This window comes from Trichosurus vulpecula, chromosome 4 (genome assembly GCF_011100635.1).
Source record: "Trichosurus vulpecula isolate mTriVul1 chromosome 4, mTriVul1.pri, whole genome shotgun sequence".
NCBI lineage: Eukaryota > Metazoa > Chordata > Mammalia > Diprotodontia > Phalangeridae > Trichosurus > Trichosurus vulpecula.
The window spans coordinates 124,445,632-124,466,243 of NC_050576.1; the positions used below are offsets into that span (position 1 = coordinate 124,445,632).

The following is a 20,612-nucleotide window of genomic DNA, read 5'->3' on the forward strand; positions in this document are numbered from 1 at the left end:
ATATATCCCTATGTATTTTGTTTTAAAATGTTAATTCAGTAACTAACTTAATATTTTAATATCTGATACTATTTCAATAATATTTTAATAGTTTTATTACCAGTGGGCAGTTACAGCCCTTAATTTTAAGGAAATCACTATGTCCTAAGCGTGGGTTCATCTTAAAAACCAAGAGCAAAAATACACCTAATACTTTTCATTGCTATTGTTTAAAATATGTATACTTAAACATGTTATAATTTTTGAGGTGACAAAAATAAATGTAATACATAAGAGCTTATCCAAAATACCATTGTAAAACACAAATTCTGTGCATTGCCAAGAAATACTATGAATTTTTAGCTTAAATTCAATTTCAACATTTATTAGTTATATGACCAGGGACATTGTTGTCCCTGACAACACAATGACGACCTGTGTGACCCTCAGTTTCCTTTTCTATAAAATGCTGACATAATACTTCACACTTTCTATACCTTACAGAGTTATTCAGAAAGCATTTTATAAAGCTAAAAATGCTATACAAAAGTTCATTGTCATTATAATTTTAGCTTTACTTCAGTTACTGAAAGGTTTTTGGTTAACACGAAAGCTTAATTTAACATTAAACTGGAAAAATTCCCATCATTAGCAATTGCTATAGTTTGTTGAAACTATTTTAATGGGAAATGTTAAAGACATGACATCTCACTAAGTTCTTAAGAGATTTAAAATTATACATAAAAAACAACTATCACTAACAAAGGTAAACGTTATGTTTATATATTACATGTGTACACAGTAAGCAATATTAAACATGAGATATAATAGTGGTATGCATTCTACCTATAATTAGGAATAGAGAGCACATTCATACTCTATTAACGTTTATTTAAATGTACAACGAAATCTGTTTGAATGGGTACAGTGGAAATACATACATTTGTGACATCTACGTTGCATAATAGTGCATAATAGTTCTGTTAATTAAAGCATTCTACATTGGAATAACTCCTAAAAGCAAACCAAGCACAATCAGATTTTAAGAAGTTTGAAAAAAAACAAATTTAAAATCAAATATTGGAATAGCTAGATACCTAACAATGATCAAATTATATTTTATCTGTATCCCTCATAAAAAAGCACAACACCTATATTTATACCAGTCTTGGAAATTTTTTGATGGTTACCACCTCTTAAAACACTGTGGGGATGAGACAGGAAAGGGGGTCCAAATAATAGAAAATACAAAAACTTTTAGTGCCTAAAACATATGCTTTGGACCTATATCTGAAATTCAGTTGCCGTCGAGCTTAAACTAGGAGCTAAAATGCTTACAATGGCTTATCTTCTATTAATTAGCCTTAAAAGATAGTTTCTGTGAAAGCCATGGTTATTATTACCATGATAACTAAAATTGCCCTATAAGCTAATTTATTAACTCATTCAGCATAAAGAGATTACTTTTTTTAAAGTAACCGATAGACATTATTTCTACAGTAAAGGAAATGAAAATGTCTTAAGTGATAAACTAAATGCAAAGAAGACACATAGGATGTACATTCTTCAAACAAAAAAAAAGAGAAACCCAAACCTCCCCTGGTCAGCTAGCTGACTTCAACACCCTTCCATTGATGCAGGTGGTATAGCCATCGTATGGTCATCTGACAGAAGAAAAAGGGCTTGAATAAGGACAGAACTATCTAAGGAAGCCACATACATAGGAAGGATGGGAAATTTTGAAAAATGTGATTGAAGAAACTAAGAATGGGAAGCGACCTTAGTAACTAATTTACAGATGAGGACCCATGTCCAAATGATCACTGATATGGAATCTTACTGACAGAAGGGACTTTGTCCAATGTCCCACCCAATGAAGGAATCTACCTTACATTTTTTATTAGATGGTCTAGTATGTGCTTCATAACTCTCAGTTATGATGAATTCACTATTTTACAAGGCAGTCAATTCAATTTGGGGCTTAACTCAAAGCTACACACAACATTAACTATTTTGTCTGCTTGTATTTTTATCCCTGGTACTCAGAATAGTGCCTAGTATATTTTGAGTGCTTAATAAAGGACTTATCAATCCCCTCTGTGGAAAAATAGACATGTCATAAACAAAAATTCAGCTGACTTTTTATGTGGGTTTTGAAAGGATGATATGGTGGAAAGTACACTAAATCAGATATTCTGACACCTGGGTTTAGCTGAAGCACTGCCACTAATAGGCACTGTGAGTTTGGACAAGTTGTCACCTCACTGGTCCTGAGTTTCTTCACTCATTAAATGACAGAATCACACTTACAAAAGGATTCTGTAGCTGTCCATACATTAGACATTGAGGAATATCAACTGCCTAAATGTGTTAACACATTATTATATCACTTATTCATTACACAGTATGCAAATCTGAACAACCTCATACAGAAAAAATTTTTTCATAGCAATCCTCAGGAAAAAGAACATTGCCATAACACATACACCACCTCATCTAATTATAAAAAGTCAATCATATAGTTCCAAGAGTATTTAAAAAGATCAATTAAATATTAATTCATCTACATGAAGGTTTTAAAATTTTTCAAAATCTTTTACCTTTCCAGAATCCAATACTTTCTGAAATTCTTCCATTGTACTGGCTACAACCATATGAGTTTTGAGGTCTTCAGATGCTCTAAAGAGAAAAGAATGAATAAATATTTCCTTCTATTCACCAACACTTGTAGCCAGTTTATGATAACAACAGGAGGTGGTAAACAAGTTGGAAAATATCAACAGACTTGGAAGCAGACCTCTATTCTTATCCAGGTTCTGCTACTTATTTAGCTATGTGACCATTTACCAGTCACAGTCTCTGAGCCTCAATTTCCTCATCTGAAAAATAAGAATACCACGTGAAATGGTTGTTTTAGGAACCAAATGAAAGCTTAAAATGTTCCTTGAGTGTACAGTATTCTTATTAGTTTGACCTAACATGCTAGTCTCTTCTCTAAGAACTTAAAAGTGTGAAAATTTTAGTAATTTAATTGGTTCAATAGGAAGCCCAAGAATTTATTATATGTTTCTTTTTTCACTTTCACATATTAATCATAATAATTCATTCCACTCCCCTCCAGACAAACGAATGGCATAGAATGTATGGTAGTAAACCCTCAATACATATTCTCACTTTTGCATTCTGTAGCTTCCTGGGACCACATAAACGCCTTAAAGTGAAAGCTCGTTTGGCAATTCTACTTTTTACTCATATAAATGAATCAATTTAATGGCTATGGCAGGTTAAAGGTCTTGGTTTCTTGGAGCTAAAAGTCCAAACCAGCATCCTGGTCAGATTAAATTTGATGATTACAACATAAAATTAGCTTCATCTCATGCTGTAAAACATTAAATGCTTTCAATGTAAATAGTAATATTTTGTGATTTATTTTTTCCTTTATCTAAGTACCACTGTCCTAATCTGTCTTTTATCAGTATTTGCTCAAATCCAAACATAGTTTATAAACAGTCACAGAATAAATGAAAGAAAATAATGAAAAATGTTATTTGGGATGGGGATGAAGGGAAGAACAATTAAGAGGGCCTGTAAAATTTCTTCTCTAAAAACTAAGCATCATTTTTAAAGAACTTATTATCATATATCTTAGATAGTTTGTAAGGCTCCAACCTTTTGAAAAGGTTAACCTGGATATCCTCCAAAAGGTCACGAAGCTTCGTTTCAGCTTCCTTTTCAGCAATTGTCAGCTTTTCACCAGTGTCTCGTCTGACTGCTACAAACTGACAGTTCTTCATATCCCGTGGCCCTACTTCAAGTCTGATCGGAACTCCCTAGAAAATTTAAAGACAAATACAACATAAATACACATACACACAACACCAGCAATTACATGCATGTCAAGAATCAATAAGAAAGACAAGTTTATGTATACATAAACACACATTTTTTTCTCTCTCTAGTCTCTGAAGCTGGGTGGCAGGCACAGTGCATACTGCACCAGGTCTGGATTCAGGAAGACCTGAATTCAACCCTGACCTCAGACACTCACTATCTGTGTGACTGTGGGCAAGTCACTTCACCTTGTTTGCCTCAGTTTCCTTATCACTAAAATGAGCTGGAGAAGGAAATGTCAAGCTACTCTAGTATCTTGCCAAGAAAACTCCAAATGGAGTCATGAATGGTCAGACATGACTAAAACAACTGAACAATGAACTTCTGCAAAATTACGAAAGGATATAGGGGAGTTATTGAGTAAAGATAATATGTGATTATCATCACAAAGATCACTATGTAATGAATTCTCATTTATTAGGTAATTTCTAAATCTTTAAGATGCTCCTATTCTATTTGGCAATGCAAGAAAACAGAGATTCTGAGGGTTCCAACAACTCTACCATCAGTTATGAAAAAATATCATATTTATTCAAAACTATGCAAAACTTCAATAAAGAAAAGTATAAACAACCAACCAATACACAACAGACTCATGAGTATGTGTAGGACTGGATAGTTTAAGACTATAGCCAGGTATATAGCAGGCACTTAATAAATGTTTACTGGACTATGACCAGCAAAAAAAAAAAAAGTCCTATGAGCCCAAGACTTGGCAGTCTCTATGGGCTATTCACAATAATGATCACTCAAGGGATGAGTGACCTCTAAAAGTTAGCAGAACAACAGATTCTAATTCTACCATCCCAGTCATCTCTAAAATCATAATAGCATATTAATCAAAAGAAACCTCAGTTTCTTTGCAAAATCCTACAATAAAAAAACAACAAACTAATAACTTGTCCACTAAATAACATTTTAGGATAGTGTACTGGTATTGTTTATAAATAATGCACATACAAATAGGGCTTTTTCTTTTTCATTTGCCTTGCAGCTAAATTTTCTTTTATGTGTTATCTACCCCAATTGGAATGAGCTCTATAAGAGCAGTAACTGTTTAGACTTTTATATCTGTATCACTAAGCATGGTGATTGGTTCATAGTAGGCATAGTAAGCACTTAGGTAAATGCTTTTTCATGCATGCATGTATTCATACCTTAATAAAAAGATATGGTTCGGGGGCGGAGCCAAGATGGCAGCTTGAAAACAGGGACTCCCTTAAGCTCTCCCCCAAATCCTTCCAAACACTTGTAAAAAATGGATCTGAACAAATTCTAGAGCTACAGAACCCATGAAATAACAGAGGGAAACAAGTCTCCAGTCCAAGACGGCCTGGATGGTAGCTGAGAAGGGTCTATCACACCCTGCTGGGAGAGGAGCACAGCCCGATATGCGCCGTGCCAGCACAGACTAGGCCTAAGTAGACCAATGAAGCAGGCCTGAGGGCCCTGAATCACTGAGCTGTGGCAGTTACCAGACTTCTCAACCCACAAACGCTAAAGACAACAGAGCAGGTCAGTGGGAAAACGGCTAGATCTGGGTGAGAGAAGTGTGTGGTCAAGCCAAAGTGGGGGCAGCAGAACTGGCTGCAGCGGCGCAGGTGGTGGTGGTAGCAGCAGCAGCGGCGGCGGCGGCGGCGGCGGCAGCAGCAGCAGCAGCTGCTTCCAGAGCTCTAGGCCCAGACAGTGGGGGGAATCAAGTGGCTGATCAGAGCGGGAGTGCAGGATCCCTTTACTGTTGCTGAGGCAAGGTTCTCTTGCTTTGCCCTGCTTGGATCTGGGCCCTAGTCCTGGTTGGCAGTTCTTCGGGGAGGAGGAGCACTTGCTGTGGGAGAGCTTTGTGGTGGCTGTGGAGAAGGAGTCCTCCTGGTAGTTACAGAGCAGATAGGCATGCCTGCACTCACAGACCAGAGCACAGGCCAGGAGAGGAACATCATGCCACCTCAGAATAGAAATAACTCTGAAAACAGCAAAGCAAAATCCCTGAAGCTTGGGACAAAGCACTCTCCACTCTAAAAGCAGTCATACCCTGACAAAGAGTTCAAAAGTCAAGTAATTGGCTTGGAAAATGAGCAGGCCAGGCAGCAAAAAAGGATTCAGATTAAAGAATCTTTCTTTAGTGACAAAGAAGATCAAAACATACAGCCAGAAGAAGTCAACAAAGTCAAAGGTCATACATCAAAAGCCTCCAAGAAAAATATGAATTGGGCTCAGGCCATGGAAGAGCTCAAAAAGGATTTAGAAAATCAAGTAAGAGAAGTAGAGGAAAAATTGGGAAGAGAAATGAGAGTGATTCAAGAAAATCATGAAAAATGAGTCAACAGCTAGGTAAAGGAGAACCCCCAAAATAGAAGAAAACACCTTAAAAAATAGACTAACTCAAATGGCGAAAGAGCTCCAAAAAGCCAATGAGGAGAAGAATGCCTTGAAAGGCAGAATTAACCAAATGGAAAAGGAGGTCCAAAAGACCACTGAAGAAAATACAGCCTTAAAAATTAGAATGGAGCAAGTGGAAGCTAGTGACTTTAGAAGAAATCAAGAAATTATAAAACAGAACCAAAAAATTGAAAAAAAAATGGAAGACAATGTGAAATATCTCATTAGAAAAAGCACTGACCTGGAGAACAGATCCAGAAGAGATCATTTAAAAATTACTGGACTACCTGAAAGCCATGATCAAAAAAAGAACCTAGACATCATCTTTAAAGAAATTATCAAGGAAAACTGCCCTGACCAGAGGCTAAAATAGAAATTGAAAGAATCCACCAATCACCTCTTGAAAAAGATCTCAAAAAGAAAACTCCTAGGAATATTGTAGCCAAAATCCAGAGTTCCCAGGTCAAGGAGAAAATATTGCAAGCAGCCAGAAAGAAACAATTCAAGCATTGTGGAAACACAATCAGGATAACACAAGATCTAGCAGCTTCTACATTAAGGGATCGAAGGGCTTGGAATATGATATTCCAGAGGGCAAAGGAACTAGGACTAAAACCAAGAATCACCTACCCAGCAACACTGAGTATAATGCTCCAAGGCATAATATGGACTTCCAAGCTTTCTTAGTGAAAAGACCAGAGCTGAATAGAAAATCTGACTTTCAAACACAAGAATCAAGAGATGCATCAAAAGGTAAACAGGAAAGACAAGTCATAAGGGACTTACTAAAGTTGAACCATTTTGTTTATATGGAAAGATGATACTTGTGACCCATGAGACCTTTCTCAGTATTAGGGTAGTTGAAGAGAATATACATATATATAGTCAGAGGGCACAGGGTGAGCTGAATATGAAGGGATGATATCTAAAAAATAAAATAAAATCAAGGTATTAGGGAGGAATATATGGGAGAAAGAAAAAGGGAGAGATAATCAAACACTTTTGAAAAAGGGCAGGGTCAAGGGAGAAAACTGAATAAAGGGGGACAGGACAGGATGGAGGGAAACCGTCTTTCACAACATGACTATTATGGAAGTGTTTTGTATAACGATATATGTGTGGCCTATGTTGAATTGCTTGCCTTCTCAAGGAGGGTGGGTGGGGAGGGAAGAAGGGAGAGAATTTGGAACTCAAAGTTCTAAAAACAAATGTTTAAAAAAAAAGTTTTCACATGCAACTGGGAAATAAGATATACAGGCAATGGGGTATAGAAATCTACCTTGCCCTACATGAAAGTAAGGGGGAAGGGGATGACAGAAGGGAGGGCAGACTAAGGAAAGGTAATCAGAATACATGCTACCTTAGGGTAGGGGAGAGGGTAGAAATGGGGAAAAATCTTGTGGAAATCAATGTTGAAAACTAAAAATATTAAAAAAAAAAGATATGGTTCCAAAAAAAGAGAATTTTTATGATCCAGAACTACTTACTATCTCTAGTCATTCTAGTCAATTCTAATTTAAACCTTTTTGACTTCTAAACAGGAAGACCACACAACTGATACAAACTCATCACTGGAAATATCTCTCTAAGTTTGAGGAACACTTGGTAATGCAACAGCCCTGTATATCCAAGCTCAAAGAAAGGAGGGTAATAGAGATAACAGTAGAGAGAGGTGAGGGGTAGAGGAGTATAGACTAGTTTTACATTCTTGCACAAGTCAAGAAGAAAGCAATAAGCTGCTCCTTTAATATGTCACTCTTCATTTGTCTCTAGATGCAAAATTGTGTCCCATATCCATAGATAAAGCAAATAAATAGGACTATGTAATGGAACTACCCTAACCTAAGAATCCCGAGTGGCTCTATCTGAATTGTACTGTAAGGATACATCATTTGGATTATTCACTTTAGCCTCCCTAATAAAAGAAATAGGTAAGCAGAGATATACTTTAACTATTCAAATAACAAAATTTATCCCCTAGAAATTGGTTTGATATATTCCTTTACAACTACTAAAATGTTGTGAGACATTTATACTACATTACATGAATAATCAACAAGACAAATAATTTGACCAGATACATATTGCATCTGAAGAATTCCAACAAAGCACATACATAGTACTACTACACTATATTAAATATGATTGCTTTGTAAGAGAGGAAAAGGGTCTCCAACAAATAACAGGGAAAGTTATGTAGGAGGAAAAAAACCAGTCTAGCTATTTAGCTCAAAATGAAAGGATTGTCATGTGGTGGAATAGAAAAATCAGTGAATGGAAACAGAAGGGATCTTAAAAGTCAAATAGTTTAACCTTTAATTCAATATTTAACTCCCCTCTAAAAGTTCCCAGCAAATGCTCAAACTTCTCCATTCCTATGTTAAATTGCCCCAACAGTCATGAAGCTTCACGTACAGAGAAAGAATCTGTTTCTCTAATCTATTTCACTGAATTCTCTGTTTCCCTACTTGGTCCAATAGTCTTGTCTTTTGCAACCACAAATAATAAACAACCAAACACAAAAGAAATCAAGAATGTAAAATAAAGCAATAGTCTAAAAATTAAGAGATTTTAAAAGAAATTGATGATTATCTACAAATAAATTTCTGTCATAGGGTTCTGACAATTTAAACAGAATAATCTCAGAAAGAATACTAGCTTCTCCCCACCTCCCAAAAAGAAAATAATAGCAAAATTCATTTGAAAAAATAAAAGCTCTATAACATAAAGAGAAATGATTAAAAGGGGAAGGGATGAAGGACTTCAAACTATATTATAAAGCAACAGTTGGGAGCTTACATTCCAATAGAAGATGAAAGAGGAGGTAAGTAATGGAAAGTGGGTTAGGCGGGTTCTAACTCAGGTACATAATTGTGTACCTCACAATTATGGTTAGGATGGATTCACAGTAAAAATCTTTTAAATTTATCAATAAAATAATCCCTATGTACATATATTACTCATAAGTATAGAGAGTGGTAGAAGATTACCCAGTACCTTTTTTTGAGGCAAATCTGGCATTAAACCACTAAAAAAAGAAAATTATTACAGACAAATTTCCCTAATGAAAAGAGATGCAAAAATACTAAATGTTAGCCAACAGCATATAGCCATGGAAAATTTATACAGTAAGATTATTGCTCATGAGGAAACAAGATTTTTACCAGCCTTTCAGGTTCTATCAGGAAGAATGTATATTTCCTGAAGGAAATCAACAAAATTAAACATATAGACAACAGCAAAAAGACTCAAGACAAGCATGTGATTAAGACAGAGCAAGCCTTTGAAAAAAATCTAACCAGGGAGAAGGGATGCAAGGAGCAATTTTGGCAATGTGAAAATAAGAGCTACATATAAAAATTTATTTAAAAAGAACAACATTCATTTGTGATAAAATACTAAGAAACAATCAAAAACAGCTGACATAGATGTCATAAGATTCTTTTTTCCTCAACAAGATAAAAGTTTCTACTTTAAGACAAAAGCCAAAGTAACTTGTAATGCAGAATCATTTGAAGCACTGCCACTAAAAAGTAGTAACAAAGTAAGGGTGCTACTTCTTACTTCCCATATAAGTGGAACTTCTACAGGCTGTACTTAAACAGGAGAAAGAAATGAAAAGGGAATAGCACTGGAAAGGAAGAAGCCAAAATAACACTATTTGCAGATGACACAGTAATGTGGTCAGAAAATCCAACTGTCATTTTTATTCAGTTGTTTCAGTCATGTCTGACTCTCTGTGACCCCATTCAGGAGTTGTCTTGGCAAAGATACTACAGTGGTTTGCCATTTCCTTCTCTAGCTCATTTTACAGATGAGAAAAGTGAGGCAAACAGGGTTAAGTGATGTGCCCAGGGTCACACAGCTAGCAAGCGTCTGACGCCAGATTTGAACTCAGAAAGATGAGTCTTCCTGATGGCAGGCTAGGCACATTATCCATTGTACCATCTAGCTGCCTGAAATCAAATTGCCGTAACCAAAAAAAAGGGGGGTGGCAGGGGAAATTCGTCTAAACTGCAGGATATAAACTTAACCTACACGATCAATCAAAAACAATTTTTAAGGGCCTACTACATAATAGGAATTGTGCTTTAAGAATACAGACCAAACTGGATGTCCTGTAGACATCTTAAACATGTTGAAAAGCAAACTCATTATCTTTCTCCCCAAACCACCTCCTCTTCTGAGCTTCCCTCATACTGTAGAGGACACCACCATCCACCCAGTCGTGCAAGCTTCAGACCTAGGCGCCATCCTTAACTCCCTTCTCTCATCCCCCTACTGCCAAACCTAGCTAACTTTACCCCTGTAACATTTCCTTCATACTCCATCCCCTTCTCTAATTGGTGCAGGCTCTCACCAACTCACCTACCTTTCCAGTCTTCTTACTCCGCAATCCTTTCCCCTTACCCCTGATACCCACTAGCCTCTTTGCTGTTCCTCAAATAAGAAACTCCATCTCCCAACTATGGACATGTCACTGCCTCTCATACTCAATACCCATGTCTAGAATACTCTACCTCTTCATACCTTCTTCATACCTCTTCCTAGCTTAATTCAATTCTCAAATAGAATCCCAGTTTCTACATGAAGTGTCTTCTGATCCCCCTATCTTCTAGCTCCTTCCTTCTGTTTATTATTTCTAATTTATCATACATATAAAAAACCTTATATCCCATTCTGATTGCATAAATCCCTGCTCAAAAACCTTCACTGGTTCACTAGTGCCTATTCCAATACCAGGTAAAACAAATTCCTGAGTATGGCATCCAAGGACTTCCATAATGTGGTTCTAAACTAACTTTCCAGACTTAGTTCTTGTGACTCCTGTCTGTGTACATGGACTCCTGTCCATTCCAACACAGCTGGAATACTCATTGCCCTCTGTTCTTATTAGCTTTTACTGCCCTCTTCTGTTTACGTGCTCAGTTTACACCACGCCTGGGAAGAGTGCACTTTTATGCCCTCAAGCCCATTCTCTACCTGTTAAAGTCCTTTTTGGGGGACCCAATACAGATGTTGCCTCTTCTATGAAAACTTCCCTGATCCTTGTGGCTACAAGTGATCTCTCACTCCCTGTAATTCTCATAATAATTTGTCTGGGTATTTTAATTTAAAACATTTGGCCTTGCCTTAGAGTTATTTGGATATAATACCTTACCTATTAGTTCCTAAGTTCCTTGAGGCTTGAGAAATAAAGGCAATGCCTATTTGTTTGTGTATGCCCAAGACCTAGTGTCTTGTTGGTGCTTAATATTTGTTGAACTGAACTGAATTGTAGTCTAAACTCACAATGAATTTTTGGCAGTCACAGTACATTGTTGTTTTATAATCTATAGTCAACTAAAAGCCTTAGCTCTTTTCCTATGTGGTGTGCTATTCACATCTCCCTATGTAGCTGATTTTTTTAAACTAATGTATAAGATTTTATATTCACTCATATTTCATTGTTAGATTTAGTATATCACTCCAGTTTACTGGATTTGGAGATTATGAGTCTGTCATTCAACACATAAGCTATCCTTTCCAGTTTCATGAGAGCCTTTACCACATCTAGCCAGGTCTCCAACTTTCTGGCCATCCCTAAGTCAGACCACATGTACTGTGGCCTTTTCTTCCCACTTCCCACTACTCCTATCACTGGGGCGCCTTAAACTCTCTAACTAGTGAGCTTTCAATTTATTTAGCTCAGTCTCAGCCTTATTATACACTTCCAGACATCTCCAAGCTTTGCCTCTGAGTTAGAACCCGCCTAACCAACTTTCCATTACTTACCTCCTCTTTCATCTTCTATTAGAATGTAAGCTCCCGACTGTTGTTTATAATATAGTTTGAAGTCCTTCATCCCTTCCCCTTTTAATCATTTCTCTTTATGTTACAGAGCTTTTATTTTTTCAAATGAATTTTGCTATTATTTTCTCAAGTTCTAAGTGTCCCTTAGATAATTTGATTGGTAAAACATTAAAACTATAAATTATCTATGGCAATACTGTCATTTTTATTATAATGTCATGGCCTAGCCATGAGCACTGAATATTCCTCCGACTATTTAAGTTGTTCTTTATTTAAGGAGCACTTCATCACTGAATGTATACAAATATTTTGTGTGCTTTGGTATACTGATGACTAAATATTTTATGCATTTTGTAGTTATTTGGAATTGGATTTCTATTTCTATTACTGCCTCTTGTATTTTTTTGTTATTACTATACAGAAATGCTATTGATTTTTGAGGGTTTATTTTGTAGCTTGCAACTCTGCTGAAGTTATTAACTGTTTCAAGTAGTATCTTTGCTGGTTCCCTAGGATTTTCTATGTAAACCATCATGTTATCAACAAATAGAGACAGTTTTAATTCCTCTTTCCCTATTTTAGGCCTTTAATTATAAAGTAGCAGTCATCAAAACCATTTGGTATTGGTTAAAAAATAGAGACATAGATCAATGGAACATATTAGACAAGGGAGAATCAGAAACAATGGACCTAACTCACTGGTTGATAAACTGGAAAAGATAAATTGCGGATGAAAGAAATCTCTATATGAAAAAAACGGTTGAGAAAAATGGATATGCAAAATCAATATTGAAGATTACACCATAAAAAATTAGAAGAGAAGCAGATCCTTAAAGAGCTATGGGTAGATGTATTCTCAATCAAAGAGTGATATAGGCAATTATGAAAGATAAAATAGATATATTTGCCGACAAGAAACTTTTAAAAAGTTCTATACAAAGAAAATTATGAACCTAAGAAAGGAAGTGGTTAAACAGCGGAAGGGGGGGAAATCTTTGTATCAAATTTCTCTGGGGAGGGTTTGGTATCCAAGATATACAAACAATTAACAGATTTTACATTATGTGCTTATGTGTCTGTGTGTGTGTAAAATGACCAAAAGTCAGGCCCCAATAGCTGTTGGCAAAAAATATGAACAGTTCTCTAAAAAAAAAGAATTGCACACTATTAGCAAACATGTCAATACTTCAAATTACTAATAACAGAAATGTAAATCAAAACAACCCTGAGGTTTCACTAAACACTTAGCAAACAGGCAAAGATGACAAAAGATAGGAACACTCAATATTGGAGGCTTGTGGGAAGACAGGCACACTAGTGTATTGCTTGTGGAACTATCAATCAGTACAACCATCCTGAAAAGTAATTTGGAATTATGCAAAGTGACTAAAATACCCATTCCCTGTGACTCAGAGATTCCGTTACTAGGCTTATACCTCAAGGAGACTATTAAGAAGAAAAAAATCCTGATATACACCAAAATAATTCATAGCAGCACTTGATGTAACAAAGAATTGGAAACAAATAAATGCCCATAGATTGGGAAATAGCTAAGCAAATTATAGTACATGAGTGTAAAGGATCCACGATATAAGAAATGGTGAATGTGATGAGTACCAAGAAGCACAAAAGGTTTTACTTGAACAGAGTGAAATAATTAGTCAAGAAAACAACATAGACAATGATTATAATGTAAAGTGAAAGAACTACACACATAATTCGATAAACAAGGAAACATATAATATGGTATATTTTGAAAACAGTTCATCTACTCAGTGAAACCCTAATTCCTGATGGAACTACATTAAAACATTAATATCTCAAGCATACATGGCTTTAAGATGGATGGCTAATTGTCACATTCATTTCAATAAAAACAAGCTAAAGCAACCCCACCATTTAAAATTTAGCATGCGTATAAACTTTAAATGAATACTCTCCTCTCTGTATATACATACATATGTACATATACATATGCATATACATATATACATATAGTGAAGCACCACATGGATGCTCAATTCTTACTAACCAAAAACATTTAAAACATTTATAAATAAAACATTTAAATAAATATAAATAAAACATTTAAAAACACTTAAAATACAGAGGAATAATAATACAGCTTTCAAGCATTAGAAAAAGCAGCTATAAAGAACAAAATATGAAACAAAATTGGATACGGAGAAACAGTTCAGAGGAATTTACCTTGAGCTCCCAATGATTGAACTTCCAACCTGGTGAATAATTGTCTCGTAAATCTACCCGGGCACGGATATTAGCCATGAGCAGTCGTTTTTGGTAATCATTGCATTTCGTAATTAATGCCTCTCTGTCTTCTTCAGAGAGTGCATTTGTAATTCCACAAGGAATAACAATAACCTATAAGCCAGCAAAATGTTCCAAACTTAGAATACAAAAATACATCCTACTCAAGTTATTTTATTATGTTAAATTAGTAATGGTTTGCAACCAACTATAAAACTTTGCATAAGTCAGTGTACATGACAGTATCAGACCCCCATAAACAGCATCTTCTATGAAACGGAAAACACTTGGCTTCAGAAATTATTTTAAAGTATCTGAAGAACTGAAAGCAATTAACTATTGAAACGTATATACAAAATGGTTAAAATGAACAAGAATTTGTCTAATGTTCTACATTATCTTATTTACAATGCATTTTTTAAAGTTCTAGAAAATTCCACTTTTGAAAGTAGAAAGAAAGGAGCCATCTTTCTTACCTGAACACAGGCTACTCGGGGTGGCAGGACCAAACCCATATTGTCCCCATGAACCATTATCATAACACCAATAGTTCGAGTTGTAAGCCCCCAAGAGTTTTGATAGGCATATTGTTTCTCTCCTGGTGTCTTCGGGTCTTCAAAAACAATTTCAAACATTTTAGAAAAATTCTGCCCAAGATGATGTGATGTTCCTCCCTAAAATAAAGCAAACAGTTGCAAGCATAAAAAAAGCATAGCAACTTATTTAGTAAGGTTAAGATAATTAACTATGCCTTGACAAGAAAGTGTTAGTATTCTCAAAAAGTTTTCTTCCATACAAAAAAAGTTAACTGTTCTACCTAATCGTTAGTTTAGAAACTTTCTTTTAAAAAATTATGTTCATAAAATAGATATGTTTAAGGGCAATAAAAAACCTCAGTTGATTCAAAATATACATTATTCAGGGGTGCAATGAACATGACTTCTTTCTTGAAGATCAAGTTAAAACATGAGAGTAAAATGGAAAAGATAGTTTAATCCAAGAAAGGATTCCAGAGGAAGTATGTTTAATATTGAACTTCTTTTAAGTATTAATTATGCTTATTTGACCTGATAACAATATAGTCCTAAGTAAAGACAATGGTAGAGAAAGGATTTTAAAATATTTCAGTTCTAAGAACCTTTTCACGGATTTTCTTGTTTTTACTTCTTTGGCAGTCATACCTACATGTATTAAATAAAAGTCTATACCCCAAGTTAATACCTGGATTGCTCTTCCACTGGCAGAAATGAATGCTTCTACTGTAGTGGTATAGTCTCCTCCTGCAAATTTCTCCTTCTCAGTTTTTCTTCCCTTTACAACAGGGATTGCCAAGAGTTCTTCATACACTCGAGCATATAGGTCAAGTATCTGCAGGACCTATACATAGTGCAAACATAAGTGTTTTCACATGTGTGACATTTGTTCATTTCAGTTTAGAAAAGCTTAGTTAAAAGAAATGCAAATTGCAAATAAATTGCAAAATAGTGACTTTTTTTTCCCCTTAAAAGGCTTGTAAAAGTGAACAGTGTAAACTTGGAAAGGGAGGCTTCTAAAACTGGTGACCAGCATAAAACAAATCGAAACCAAATAGCTACAATAAAGGTATACCTATTGAAAGTTTTATTTTATAAATTTAGGGGATAAAGTAGCCAAAGGAGATCTAGGTATGTGCATGTATGTTATGTGTGTGTGTGTATGTATGTATTTGTGTACATAAAAATACTCTCTATATATCTCATATATATGCACTGCTAAAGGCAACTGAGCATTCAGTTAAAAAATTTTAGAGAAATCAAAATAAGTAAATAAAAATTAACCAACAGTGACTAACTTTTTTCTGTCAGTTTGGGTTGCACACCAAAGACAGAATTTTCAACTACAAACAACAAATGACAAAAAATTCCAATTAAGAAATTTAAATTCTAATGCATTTGACGCTTCAAAAGATTTATCATTTCATGAGGGTGGGCACTCCTTCCACTTAAACAGGTAACACCTTAAAATAGGGTCTTCATTAGTTTTAGGGCGAAAAGGTTTCCCGTCCTTCTGGAGATGAACCTCCAAACTTAGTTAAACTGGCAATCCCTTACTAGCCTTCAAGTATCAATAGTATCTGCTAGTGCTTGCAGACAGCCCAGGGATTGCCATCTTGCTGCAGTGAGGTATCAGAGTATAGGTGACATGTAGTGTATAAATCAAAGGCTAGACCATTCCATGAAAATCTCTCTTCTGGGCCACTTATGGGTAAATTAAAGTTTTACTTTCAAGTACTGACTGAATGCCTACTACATGAACATCAATGTGCTAGGACACACACCCACAAAAGATCACAAAAAACCTATACCTCTTCTGCAGCTTCTTCATATGTAGCAAAAGCACTGTGCCCTTCCTGCCAAAGGAACTCACGGGTACGCAGGAAAGGCTGTGGATGTTTGAACTCCCAACGCTGAAAAAGAAGTTAATGTATTTACAGTAAATTCAGGCACCTAGTGAAAATTTTGTATTTTACACTGACCAATACTTTATTTGGCATTTGTTTCACAACTCTCAAAATCCAAAATAGTTCCATCTCCCCCTGCCAAAAAAAAAAAAAAAACTAATCAGTAAGAGATATGTACTTACTACTACATTGCACCACTGATTAAGTTTGATTGGCAGATCCCTATGTGACTGGACCCATTTTGCATAAGTAGGATACAGCACTAAAATAGAAAAAAAAAAAAAACCTTAATAATCTAACAATATTTTGGTCACAAAATAAACATACAAAGTAATTTCCAGGGGGTGAGTGAAACTAGTTGCTAGAGAAGATCAGGACAGGGCTCCTCAGAGGGGGCAATTGAGCTGAGCTCTGAAGGGACCAAGGGATTTTTAAGAGGCGGAAGAGAGAAGAGAGGCATTACAGGCACGAAGGCATGGAGATAGGAGATGCAATGTGGTTTATATGGAAAAGAAAGTAGGCCAATTAAACTGGTTTGTAGACAGTGCAAAGGAAAGTAAAATCTTAGTAATTAGGTAAGCTGAAAAGGCTTGAATCCCCAACAAAAGAGCTTATAGTCTATCCTTGAAGTAACAGAGAAGTAGCAGAGCTTTCTAGGCAGGGGAGGGACATAGCCAAACTTTTAAGAACATCACTTTGGCAGCTATATGAAGAATGGATTGAAGAGGGAAGAGAACTAAAGTAGGGAGAAGAATGATTGTTCTAACAGCTCAGGCCAAAGGTTTAATAAAGTATAGCATTATATTTAGTATATAAAGGATATAGGAGCAGCTAGGTGGCACAGTGAATACAGCACCAGCCCTGCAGTCAGGAGGACCTGAGTTCAAATCTAGCCTCAGATACTTACTAGCTGTGCAACCCTGGGCAAGTCACTTAATTGTCTCTCCCACGACCCCACAAACAAGGATATATAAACACACCTAAACTTTTGGCCATCTATTATGCAATATGTTTAGTTATTACTGCTAACAATTAGAAATTTTTATATAAATTGCTATTTTAGGTGCTTTGCTCAATATAGTTGATACTATTTTCCCATATGTAAAATAACTGACCCATACAAAATACTAAATGTCCCAAAAGATGAAACAAAGCATACATTTCTAAAATTTGTGTTTGCAGTTACTATACACAATCCGCAATAGCAAGACTCCTCCTGAAAATCAGATTAGAGAATCTATTCTCTCAATTATTCTGACAAAGGTTTTATATTACTTATTATTGTGTTATACTCAAAACTCCCTAAGTGTGAAAACAATAGCAGTAGCTATCCCCTTTCACATTCCTAAAAAGCAAACTGATAATCACTTCAGGGGAACTAATGAATCTGCAGATCTGAAATAACCAAGACGATTAATAAAGATTGGAAATGGTAAAGAACTTTTAAGCACATGGTACAAAAAAGGAATAAAAAATGTTTTAAAAATATTCTAAAAATTAATTTAATTTTCCTAAATACAAAGTGTTAAAGACTAGCATTTCTCAACAGAAGGTGAGAGAAAAGGCTTTTCTAAGGAGTAATGTACTCATAATAGGAGAAACATGACAGTTTATCTTATGAATACTAGTTCCTGTTCCATCTTTATTAAACTTTCTAAAACTTTATATTTCTGGTAACTATCACAAATATAATAACTAAAGAAAGAGAGTTGGAGCTAATATAGTGGCACTGTCCAGCATCCCAAGGCCTTTCCTTACCTGTTTCACTGGTGGGGCGAATAGCTATTGGTTCTGCCAATTCTGTTTTGCCAGACCTTGTAACCCAAGCAACCTACAAAGACAAAATTTGTACTCTGAAAACTCCAGGAAATTAACTAATTAACATTTATCAAGTGCCCACTATGTTCTAGGCACCAATTATACAAAGATAAAAGTAAAGCAGCCTCTACCCTCAAAGAGCTTACATTTGATCAAGGTAAAGAGATAGTTGTATAGATGTCAGTCAAGTAGCACCCACTATTTACCAAGTATTGTGCCAAGTGCTAGGGATACAAAAAAGGGTAAAAACAAAGTCCCTGCTCTTAAGAAGCTCACAGTCTTCAAAATATATACAAGGCAATTTTTTTTGCAGAGGGGAAGGCAGGTCAATTGGGGTTAAGTGACTTGCCCAAGATCACGCAGTTAATAAGTGTGTCAAGTGTCTGAGGCCGAATTTGAACTCAGGTCCACCTGACTCCAGGGCCGGTGCTCTACTCACTGTGCTAGAGGGAAGAAGGGGTGAAACATTAACAGCTGGATCAGAAAAGACCTCAACTTATGATAAGCCTGCTAGCCACCTCATGACAGAAAAGGAATGGACTCAAGGAATAAACTGAGACATATACAAAAGCCTTCTGGGACACTATCTTTTTTTTGGACACAGCCAATGCAGGAATATGCTTTGCTTGACATTTTTCTTTCTTTTTCAGTGGAGGAGGGGGAAGAGCAGATAGATTTGTTAATTTAAAAAAAAAGAACTAAATTTTAAAAGAAAAAAGGAAAAAACCTCACAGAGTGGTGCTTGCACTGCCTTGAAGGAAACTAGCAGGGAGTGCATTTAAATATAGAGGATAGCCAGCAAAAAGGCATGACGTGATGACAGAAGGACTATGTCAGCAGGCTGATTATAAAGCACTTGAAGGGGAGTAATGTGCAGAGGTCTACAAAGGTTAAACCAGGGTCAGGTTTTGAAGAGCTCTGCACATCAAAGAGAGGAATTTATATTTGTTCCTAGAAGTTACGGGCAATCACTGATCTGAGATTCTTGAGGACAAGAATGGCGTTTGTCTCCCCACTCCTTAGCACAGTGCCCAGCACACAGTGAGAGCTTAACAAATACTTGCTGACTTTTTGATATAGATCTAAGAATTATCAGCATAGAGATGACCTCAAAACCCATGGGAGCTGATGAGGTTCAGCCATGGAGACAAACGAGAGAGAGAATAGAAAAGAGCACAGGATAAAACGTTGGGGAAAACCTACAGTTAGGAGGTATGTTATGAAATGATGAGACAGCAAAAGAGATTGAGAAGTAGCAGTACATAATTCATCTCTGACGGATAGCCCTTACAGTAAAAATTATGCACAAATTATAAAGAACTTCCACCATAGTTTTAATTTAGGATAGTTCAACCTAACAGCTGAACATCTGTAAAATTACCCTTATCCCACTGAAATATTAAAAGAAGAGTAATTTACATTGCCTGTTTTTAAAAATGATAAACTTGACTAAAGTAGAATTTCCATTTTTCCATGAAGACATTAGCATAATATAAAGTAGTTCCTATATATTTTAATGTTTTACTAAATGGTTTTTAAAAGTTAACCTCAGTAACTATAAGTGAAAACAAATCTTTTGAGTTCTAAGAGTAACAACCATGTAAATAAAGCAAACAAGCCAGCTTACCTCAGGGGCAAAGTCAGCAATGTGAGTCTTTTCTTTCTCCAAAGCACTTTGAGACACAAACATGGGGAAGTAGCAGTTTTCCACGCCCAGTTTCTTGATCTCAGCATCAAAAAAGTCTTTAATGGCCTCCCAAATGGAAAAGGACCAGGGACGGAGGATATAGCAACCACTCACATCATAGTACTCAATCATTTCTGATTTTTTGATTACCTTTATAAAATGTAAATCCATTATTACAAAAGAACTAAATGAAGTTAATAAATAAATGATTAATGGAATATAATAAAAATAAGTTTAGAGCATGACCCTCAAACTATAAAACCCAAATTTACATGAAAGTCTCTAAATCAAATTGAAATCTTCAGAAGATGTGATTTCATCAGTATGAATCATCTGTCACTTAAGCCATTTAAGCAAATT

The 20,612-nt window shown here is 35.7% G+C and overlaps 1 protein-coding gene across 2 annotated transcripts in view; it reads right to left on the reverse strand.

The window, feature by feature from the left end:
- Positions 1-20,612, reverse strand: part of EPRS1 (glutamyl-prolyl-tRNA synthetase 1) — a 67,640-nt gene that overhangs the window by 4,618 nt on the left and 42,410 nt on the right. For both annotated transcript variants that reach the window (XM_036754244.1, XM_036754243.1), the window contains 9 exons: positions 20,193-20,402; positions 18,506-18,578; positions 16,930-17,009; positions 16,652-16,753; positions 15,529-15,684; positions 14,784-14,981; positions 14,248-14,421; positions 3,649-3,809; positions 2,580-2,658 (listed from right to left, as the gene is read on the reverse strand). In XM_036754244.1, the coding sequence (XP_036610139.1) occupies positions 2,580-2,658; positions 3,649-3,809; positions 14,248-14,421; positions 14,784-14,981; positions 15,529-15,684; positions 16,652-16,753; positions 16,930-17,009; positions 18,506-18,578; positions 20,193-20,402 (1,233 nt within the window). The remainder of the gene's footprint in view (positions 1-2,579; positions 2,659-3,648; positions 3,810-14,247; positions 14,422-14,783; positions 14,982-15,528; positions 15,685-16,651; positions 16,754-16,929; positions 17,010-18,505; positions 18,579-20,192; positions 20,403-20,612) is intronic.